The sequence below is a fragment of the Panonychus citri genome, unplaced genomic scaffold, assembly GCF_014898815.1.
Source record: "Panonychus citri isolate SS breed McGregor unplaced genomic scaffold, ASM1489881v1 Contig00134, whole genome shotgun sequence".
Taxonomy (NCBI): Eukaryota; Metazoa; Arthropoda; class Arachnida; order Trombidiformes; family Tetranychidae; genus Panonychus; species Panonychus citri.
Genome location: NW_026515539.1, coordinates 1 through 11,110, shown reverse-complemented (window position 1 = coordinate 11,110; position 11,110 = coordinate 1). Strand labels below are relative to the sequence as shown.

The window sequence follows — 11,110 nt, the reverse complement described above, 5'->3', positions numbered from 1 at the left end:
ACATTTGGCTTCTGTTTGTTGTTGTTGTTTTTGCTTCTTGTCCACTATCATCTTTGTCCATCACTTTCCCTCTCTTGACCATTTACCTGTTTGAAGGTCATAAAAATGTCAAACCTGTTTATCGCCTTTATTGTTGATTGTTATTGATATTTGATTTCTTTTTTTTCCTATTCATGTTTAAATTTGATTGTCACAGTTAATTGTAAACTAGTTCTAAGTGTAATTTAGTTTTGATTGATTGTCTCTCTCCATTGGGCTCATTGTTTTGTATTTTCCCGCTCTCTCTCTCTCCGCACCCATTTAAATAAAGACTTGATAACAATTAGTTAATTGTTTTTTTTCTGACAAATTTACAAACCATTCATGGTATTAATTGTCGTTATTTTGATTTGTTGGTTGATTGAGCTAAATAATTAACTGATTTCTGTTGAACAATTTTACAAGATGAAAGTTAATTTAATGCCGGTGACAAGGAAAACTTTATCAACATTAATTGTTTGTAATTAGTTGATTGTGATTAATTTTCATAATCCATTGAAAGGTTACATCCGAAATCGATGTCAACAAAACGGAAGTTGATGATGATGATGATGAAATTTATGATTTACCAATTGAAATGGTTAATCAATAAGAGTAATGATTAATTATAATTGAATGATAATTAATTTACAATTTAAAAGCTATATAATTATATGATTAAATTGGTGATGAAAGTTTTTGTTTTCGCGATTGGGTGACAATTACAATTAATTGAATCAGTGAGTTAATCAAATTTAAGATACAATTAGTAGATATTAAATTGAATTAATGATTAATCACTTACGATGATTATTACATAATTGTTTGATTGTTTATTTGTTGTAAAATGATTAAAAGAATGACCTGTTATTTATAATTGTTACAATTAACAATCTCAATTGGTTAACTACTCAAACAATCAAGTATCAAATTAACATGATTAAATTAACCATGAGAACAACGGGAATCAGAATGAAAATCAATTTAATTGTTAATTTTTTTTTCTCACCAGAAATCAATGATTTTGATGATGATGATTTAGCAAATTAAAAGGTAACAAGAGTGAGAGAGAGAGAGAAACATAAAATTGTATCAGTTAATTAATCAATCAACAATCAAGGTTACAAAGTAATTGGTTTAAATGATTTAACTGACCACAATTAGTAAATCATATTGATGATTAAAAGACTAGCCCCCTAACGGATTATATCATAAATGTAATGATGATAAAACAAAAAGGGAAACAATTTAAATGAAATTAATTTGATCATCTAGATGAATTAGTTTTGATTGTTGGCTTGAAACAAAAAAGTGGGTGAATAATTATCATCATAAATGATTGTTTATCGTGATTAACAATCAATTGTTGTAAAATCAATTAATTGTATTCAATTGAAATGATTTGGCAAAAACGGAAAGTAATTTATAAAGATCAACATCTCCAATCATCATTATCATCATGATGATAATTCAAACAATTTTTATATTTATTTTCATTTCAGAATTGAAATTGATAATATTTCATGATGATGATGATGATGATCAATTGATTGTTGATTGTTTATGTTTTTCTGATGCCAAGAAAATGTTGTTTTTGTTGTTGTTGTTTTTTTTTGGGCAAAAAAAAAGTTATTTTCATGTTGTTTTGATTTGTCTTCCTTATCATCGGGATGATAAATGTTTACCTCGTTTTCGTGGTGGGTTTTTGTCAGAGTGGTGGATTATTATGAGAGTGGGAATAGGAGGAGGAGGAAGTGGAAACAAAATCTAAAGGGAAATCATTTATTCTTAAGGGTGTCAGGTTGATTTGCTTTCAAGTTTTCTTGCCGTTGGTGGTGGTGATTGTAAATCAAGGTGATGATCTTTGATTGTTATGAGATGATGAAGTTAATTGCTGGTGAAATTAATTGTTACCATTTTGTTATTACTTTAAGAGTGATGATTAAAAATTGTTACTGTCTTATTATCATTTGAGTGGTTTGATTTTGTTATTGTTGGTCATTTCAATTTGTAATTTGATTATCATGTTGATTGTTTGTTTGTTTGTTTATTTCGTGGATTAGGATTGAAGGGGATTTGGAATAAGATTTTAATTGGGTCAATGGGATTTGGATTATTTCAGATCACATATAATATTCCGGTGAACTTGGATTACTGGCACCTACACTTGAATCACTTGATCCAGTTGATGACATTGAATCACCTACATGGTGTTGGTGTTGAGGTTGATGGTGATTATGATGATTGTGGTGATTGTGACCATTGGTTGTTGGTGTTGTTGTTAATCCATTGGCCGTGTGATTTATTAACCCGTTGTTTTGACCTAAACCTTTAACCCCGACGATGGATGAACCATTTGTTAAACAATTTGTCTCATTACCAAGTCCCATTGGGTGTTGTTGTTGTTGTTGCTGTTGCTGTTGTTGGAGTTGGTGATGGTGATGATGCTGTTGTTGTTGTTGGTGTTGAAGTTGAAGTTGTTGTTGCTCTTGATTAGATTTAGCATCTTGACTAGGATTATTATTGGCACTCGATGTTGATACAATTGAAAGTGTTGACCCTTGCTGACCAGTTGCTCGACTTATTAGTAGATATTGTTCACGAAAATAATCTCGCTCGTGACTTGCTCGAGCCAATTGACTTCGAAGATCATTAATTTCAGATTGAAATCGTTCTACTTCCGTTTCAAATCTTCGATTTCGGACTTCAAGGTCTTGCTTATGTCGAAGCCTTTTGGTTCGACAATTTTGAGCATAACCTCGATTCTTGAGGGTTCGACGTTTCTGTTTTAATCTTTGAATATCTTCACGTGAGAAACCATGAAGCCTTTTATTCAATTCACGAACCGATAAACGAATCAACTGTTCATCGTTCAAATTAAGCCCGATCTCAGGTGAACTTGAGGATCCATTGGAATGGATGTATGGATTGTTTTGTGGATGATTTTGACTACTTGAGGATGAGATTGATGGTGATCGATGAGGATGATGATGATGATGATGACTATTGTGATGATGACCACTTCCACCAGTTCGACCGGAAGTTGATCCACTTCCACTTAAAATGTTACCATTGTTATGGACACTTGATGGTGTATAAACACCACCACCACCGTTACCACCTCCTACTCCATTAATGATACCAGTGGTTGTGGTGATTGTGTTGGGATTGGTGTTCCCTTGAAGGTGACTGTGTAAAGGGAGATTAACGGTATTTAGATTATGATTATTGGCACTAGGGTTTCGCACATTGGTAAGTTGAGAAAGTTGGGAATGGTGATGACCATGGTGATGAACTTGAGGTTGACCATGAGTTGGTCCAGAGGATGTTAACTGATGAGGAAGACCAGTAGTAACCATAGCAGCGGACGGATGCATATTATTATTATTGGTGTTTTGATTGTTACCTTGTTGCTGTTGCTGTTGTTGTTGTTGTTGTTGTTGTTGTTGTTGTTGCATATTGTTAGCATTGCCGTTGGAAGTTGGTGATGAAGGTAAAAGTGATCCGTTTGAAAGTCGTGTCATAAAACCACCCGGAAGTAAACAGTGTGTTGGACTCATACCATTTGAGCCAAGATCAATAAAATCACCTCGACGACTTGTCAACCAAGGATTATCATATTCATTACCATTTTGTCCCCTCAGGTCAAGTGGACCCTCTTGATTGGTTCCATTGACCACACTTAGACCATTTAAACTTGCACCTCCTCCGATATTCATCCCACCATTGGGTATCGTCCCTTGATAACGAAGTGGACTCGGCATTGTTGGTGCCCATGAAATTGGATCATCAAGGAAAATTGTCTTATGTGATTCCAGCATATTATTATTGAGTCCACCGCCTCCACCACCGCCGATACCAATCACCACATCACTTGTTGAGATCACAGGGCAATTTGAGATGGGCAGGGTGGTAAAATTGGAGGCGATGAAAGTGAATGACTATTACCGGGAGGTGTATCAGGAGGAGTACCTGGAGTGGTCAGTTGACTTGGATGAATTAATTTTCGAGGTGTATTTAAACCAATTAATAGATTACCATGATGATGATTAGTTATTGGTAAGGATGATGATGATGATGATGAAGGTGGTGGTGGTGGTGGTGGTGGTGCTGTTGATGAAGAGGTTGATGAGGTTGAGGAGGCGGAAGGTGATGAAACAGATGAACTGGAATTCATTAAATGTGGATGATGGTGATGAATATGAGGATGAACAACATGAGCCTGAGCATGATGATGAGGATGATTGGGATGATGATGATTAGGATGATGGTGAGAATGTGAATGATGAGTAACACTATTAGCACTATTATTATTATTATTATTATTTGACCCACTTCCTATTTCACCACCACCATTAGTAGATTCTGAGTTTCTGGATGAGCTTGTTGATGATGAAGTTACCGTTGTACTTGAATCAGTTGTCACAATGTTTACACCAAGGGTACTTAAGCCACTTAATGATCCATGCTTTGATGAACCACCACCACCTCCTCCTCCACCACCACCACTGTTATTACCACCGCCACCCCCAACAGTCCCGTTACTTGCATTTGCATTTGAATTTGCATTTTCATTATTACCACTGTTATTATTTGAACTATTATCAGGATTATTATTATTATTACTATTGCTATTACCATTACCACCTCCTCCTCCTCCTCCACTGCCACTGACACTGTTACCACTTCCACCGCCTCCTCCTCCTCCTCCTGTCCCATTGGCTCGACTTCCGACAATCATTTCCTGTTTAACGAGATCGAATTGAATTTGATGATCAAACAAATCGCTAACATAATCCTCGGATGACATTGCTCCTTGATCTGAGTCCATTTCCACAATCAACAAATACAATTAACTTTTTAAATTGTCTACAATCAAACACTAATTACGTTTTTCTTGTTAAATTAAAATTTGCGAAAGCGAGAAAAAAAAATTGACAACAAAAAGTTTCGCAACTGTAAAAACTACAATAATTTTTTGACAATTAGTAAATCACTAAGATTAAGTTGATTACAATAAGACAATTAGACTTACACACACACACAATTAAATTAACTGATTAAGTTGATTAACACAAACAAACACACACACTTAATAAGATGACTAGAGATGAGAAAACTTTGTTTTTTTTTAGTTTCACTTTTTTTTTTGATTAGTTGATTAGTTGAAGAGGTTTTTTTTTTAATTGTCGTTAATTGTTGAGATAGTAAAGTAATTAATAGTTGACAAGTAATGATGATGATGATTAAACAATTAATTTCAAATGAAAGTTGAAGGTTTTTGTTTAATGTATTTAGTTTGTTTATTGCACAGCAATTGACAAGTTTGAGGTCACTTTTTGTTTTAATTGATTGGTTGTTTTAATGGTGATTATCATGGTTTTTTAATTGTTTACAATTAAAATTAATTTAGTTTTGAATTTAAGGTTAGATTATATTATAGGTTAACTTAAATACATTGCAAGAGATTTTTTTTTGGTAACAAGAGGAAAAAGTGAATGGAAACTTTTTTTTTCTAAAGCCAAAGTTGATCTGAAACGAGAAGACGATGGAATATGTTTAACCCATGGAAAGATCATAGTGAGAGTGAGAGTGAGAGAGTGGGAGAGGGTGGGAGCTGAGAGAAGGAGGAGTAGATGATGATGATGAGAAGAGAAAGAGGAAAAGAAAGATGAAAAAATTACTGCCATAGGGATGGTAGAGAAAGAGAGAAATGAGAGCGAAAAGAAAGTGGGAAGAGGAAAGAAAGAGAAACAAGAATGAGGATGGAAAGAGAAGAGAGAGAGAGAGAGAGAGAGAGAGAGAGAGAGAGAGAGAAGCAGCGGGAGAGGGAGAAGATTATGAGGGGCCATAGACATTGGGAGGGAGTGGGAAGAGAGAGAGAGAGAGGAGAGACAAAGAGGAAAGAAGATGAAGATTAGATGAGGATGAAAAGAAAAGAAAAGTTTTTGTAGACAGAGAAGAAACTGTTGAGTTCGACAGGTGAAAAGAAAGAGAGAAAGATGAATGTTTCTTTTTCTTTCTTTTCTCTCTCCTCGATTACGATCAAAGTGAAGATGATAATGATGATGATGATGATGATAAGAGGCTAGAGGGAGATGAAATTGGCAATGAGTTGTTGTGAGTGTCTAAAGGATTAACTGTAAAAGTTAATCTTCAATTTTCAATACAATTTTTTGTTTATCCTTTCGTGTCAAGATTTTGATCAGATTTTGATTGTTGTTGTTTAATTGTTACAATTTTTTTTTCTGTATCACAATTAATTAAAATACATTTCCATTCATATCAAAATGTGACTTTTTCCAGAATCAACTCATCAAAGTAAAGTGACAGAGATGAATTCAAATGAATTTGAAATGCTCATGGTAAGAGTTTCATTTCCATGAAGACGAAACTAAAACGGAATTGAACTTAAATTACATAACATTTTAATCACGTTGATTAATTACCTGATTTAATTAGTAACATGATTTTAGGCACTTTGAGTCGAAATAAACATTTCGAAAAATTTTCAAGTTCGAACTTTCCAATTTTTTATTCTCGTTTTTGAATTAAACTTTGTTTGAACTTTTTCCACCAAAATCGAATCAATTTTCATGATTCCTTTTCTCTTGAAAATCTCACTCAGCTGTTGATTGATAAATTTATCATGAATCTCAATTGGTGGAAAAGCTGAAAATTCAATTGAATAATATTACATGTACTTTAACCTTGTCAGGTCAATTCATGATTATCATGATTCATGGTGATGATTCATTGATGCTCATTTTGGATAAATTCTGAATGGTTTTCCTTCAGTTTGCATGATATTTGATCTCAAGGAGGTTTCAGACGAGGGAGAAAGAGGGGGAGATTGAGGTGAAATCTGAAAGGTGAGAGTGAGAGAGATGAAGGTGGAAGTGAAACGATTTCCTTTGGGTGGAAAAGTCGAAGAAAAATGTTCTAAATGTTCAACTTTTTTCTCTCTTTTATTTCACTTTTTCTTTTTTTTTCATTCGAGAATTGAACTTGTTCACTTTTCTATTCATTCACCACCATGGTGATATTTATTTCTCTCTCTCTCTTCATGATAATCTTTGATTTACCTTAACCACCAACACTTAAAATATTTCCTCAAGTATTAGATTAAGATTTTATTCTGAGATTTAAAAAAAAGTTCTGATGAAAAGGCAAATGATTCGTAAAGATAAATCAACATTCATTTCCTCAAATTGTGTAACATGATTAATGATCAGTTAGTTTATTTGATTAAATAAAACTGTTAACAATCAAGCAAAGGTTTGCAAATGGGTTGACCATTGGCTAATCCCTTTTCAACTTTGCTGGATTAGTTTTAATAACATTGAACCAAAGTTTAAATCAATTTTTTCATTGTCAATATTTGAATATATGAGTTTCCTTTTTTATCTCAGAATTTATCAAGAGAATAATAAAATAACATTTCCAATGGAAATATTGAATTCCAATTGAATGTTCATGTTGTTTTCTGTTGATCTATGATATTACATCAATCTTGTAGGTATTTAAAGTCAATGGTTGATATTTAACCCACCGGTGGGTTATGAGGAGGTGGATCAAGCACATATATATATGTACTAATATATATCAATAAATACAATATAATATATATCATATGCATATGATAATAATCAATTCATCGTAATGTTAAGGTCACGTTGTTGTTCATATTGTTGTAATATTAAAATGCCCTCAAGGCAATTTGATTGCCCATAGCTGAGAGAGAGAGAGGGAAACCTGTGTATTATTTTTTATCTTTATGTATTATCATTCAACCACTTTATTGGCTTGTTAGGTTTATCTCACGGATTTCATGGATAAACTGAAAAAAGCAAATTCAATGTTAACCATCATGATGATAACCTTTAGCTTCTGAACTTTTACTTTGATAGTCTTTCATCTTGAATTCAAGGTTCCAGAGTTCCAAATGAATGAGTGAGTTAACCTCAACTTTCAAATCCAAGTCAAATTTCAACGTTTCAATGAAATTATCATGAAATGATATGAATGAAAACATCGAACTGGCTAAGAATTGATTGTTTTCTCTGATATTCCTAAATTTGGATAATTAATCATTTCTATAGGTTAATTGTTATTGGAAATTGATTTGATAGATTAAACATTATTTTACTCGATGATGATGATGATAAAATAGGAGGGTATTCATGGTGAAAGACAATGAATACAATAAGCTGATAATATTTAAGGTTTCCTTTGGTAATTTTTTTTCTTGCTCAATGATCCTCATACATATCAGAGCAATCAATCAATTTCCTATGTAATACTAGTTACATATTCAAGTAATTTTCTCACTTTTTGTCTTCATCTTCATCTTTGTCATCATTATTGTCTTCATCATCAGTTTTAGCTTCTCTCTCTCTCTCTCTCTTTAATCTTAATCATATTTAGGAGCAATTAGTTTATTAGGAAGACGTTTAATTATTGTCAGTGTAACAACAATCAAAATGCTTGAAAGGATTTACAATCTAGTTGTTAGTTGATTGTTACAATTTCCTCCTCATTGGATCTTAATAACCATCAACATAGTTAACCCCTCATCAATCATCAATGCTAACGACTCTAATTGACTTGTAATTAACTGCTGATGATAAAAATATTCTCAATTTAATCATGGACAATTTAGTAATTATCATCACCATCTTATTAGATTATTGGATTGGAAACATTTTTTTTACAGTTATAATGTTGTAATGATGATAACTCATTGATTGTTTTAAATTGTACAATCGAAAAGTTGATTAAAGTTAATCTTCTTGTTAATCTGGTGGCTTAATTGTTGCTAATTTATCTGAATTATTTGTTTTTTTTTCTCTTATATTCTTGTACTCTTCAAGTACTATTAGTTTAGCATCTAAATTGTTTCAATGGATTCTTTGAATTCTTGTATTTACATGAAAGGAGAGGGAGAGAGGTGAAGATTGGGAGAAGATGATTTTTGGAAAATAAATGAAGATCAGGGGGAGATTGATTAGCTTAGAATGATGATAAAAGGATGAGGAAGATATTCTTATATTGTTACCACAAGAAAAAAAAAGAATAAGTTTCTTTAATTAGAAACATAGACAATTAGCCAAGAGACAATATAACATAACATGATCAAGATGAAGATAAGGATGAGGATAAAGATGAGGATAAAGATGAGGATAAAGATGATAATGATGACGGGGATAAGAAAGGGAGAAAGTAATCTCTGGATAGAGATTAAGATTAACTCTTTTTTTTCGTTCCAAACTCACAAGGAATAAAATAATTAACTCTTTCACTTTGATCATCAAGTTGATTACCTTTCATCAATTTGTCTTCTTCTCATCTTTTCCTTTCTTCCTCTTCTCTTAATGAATGATAATGATGAAGATAATGATGATGATTATAATGATTCTCTAGCAAATTAATTGACTTGAACCCTCAGAAAATAACAACAAATAATTAACATTCAAAGTTACAGATTAACTCGCAACTCAAACTCTTAATTAACAGTGATAATAATTAAGGTTACTGGATTTAAATTAACATCATTATCATCACCTTAATTGTTAAATCCTTTAATCACAACAAACACGTTGAGAAAACAACAGATTACAAACTAAATTATAATCACTAATTGTTATCGAGAGTGAAAATGAAATTGTAAACTGGCAAATTGATCAATGGCAAAGGTAAATTGAAACTAAATTAAATCAAATCATTTATGTATATTGATCATTATACAGGAACAATTAAAATTATTTTCTCTCAGTGAAACTTTAATCCTCAAGGATTTATATTCATATTACCATGAATTCATGACATTATATTCATGAGATATTGAAATTATAATGAAAAATTAAGTTGATTGATAAAACTTTTTTTCCTAAATGTGAAGTCAATTAACCCTGACAATCAGTTAATTTTGTACTTAGTTTATTATTATCATGATAATAATATATTTATTATCTTCCTTCCTGTTTTGTTACCGAAAACAATTTAATACCATTGAACAAGTGAATCAAGTGATTACCATTAATCTGATTGTAACCGATTTAAGAAGCAAAAAAAAATTATCTAATCAATTTAATAATAACTTTCCATTCATGTAATGTTACCTTTTCCCTTGAGGTTGACAACTTATCCATAGGTAACCCAGATTATGACATGAAGATGATGATGATGATGATTATCATGTATGGCTGCTCTGGTTAACTTATCATCATCATTATCTTCAAGATATATGATGATGATGATGATGATGATGAGGGTGGGGTAATATTGATGAAAACAATGATAAAGGTAAAAGGTAACTAAATATTGCTGAGTATTCAGATAATATCAATTGTAGACTAAGAGGTTTTTTCCCCTCGGTGGGTTTATCACTTTTATCTTATCTTTATTTTAATAGGAAACCTCATAATAGCCTCAGGTCATTTTCTGATAATGGTGATAATGGATCTTTAGATTTGGAGCATTTTTTTATCATTTTTGTATTCAAATGATTTAATTGTTGTTTCAATCATCTTGATAACTTTTCTCTCTGTGTTGTGTATGGGATTGAATTTGTGGTGATGAACAATTAACTAATTATTGTGATGAAGGTTTTTTTTTCAAATGTCTCTTAATTGTTGGTTAATTATTTTCCCATGAAGTTTCAGACAAATCGCTTAAATTAATTTTACAAGATTATATTTAAATTTGGTTTTCTCTTGCTTGAAAAGGTGATCAACATTATAAACAATTAACTTTCATTTTAATTAATGTGAAAATTGAGATGATGATAATGATGATTTAACAATGATGATTAAGTTGCAATTTAAATGAATTGCCTTTCAATGGTTCAATTGTAACTATTTTTGTTTAATTGTAAATACCATGAATTTTATTCATTAAAGAAATGGAAACAATTTGAAAATTTAATGAAAGTAAATTAATTAATTTAACTATAATTATTGTCTAAATGTTAATTGTTAAAGATTTTTCCCCCTCTCTCTCTGGTAATGGGAATGTAATTAATTACAACTACTTAAATTGTTGAACATTAAACAACCAGAACGAGGTTTTTTTTTGTTTCCCGTTCGTTGTA

The 11,110-nt window shown here is 31.7% G+C and overlaps 1 protein-coding gene across 1 annotated transcript; it reads right to left on the bottom strand.

Annotated features, from left to right (window-relative positions):
* Nucleotides 1-985: 985 nt before the first annotated feature.
* On the bottom strand, nucleotides 986-5,718 carry LOC128391072 (uncharacterized protein DDB_G0283357-like). The gene is given in 2 exon segments (XM_053350915.1): nucleotides 986-3,905; nucleotides 3,908-5,718. Coding segments are annotated over 2 exon segments (2,706 nt in total). The 5' UTR covers nucleotides 4,850-5,718; the 3' UTR covers nucleotides 986-2,141.
* Nucleotides 5,719-11,110: the final 5,392 nt, after the last annotated feature.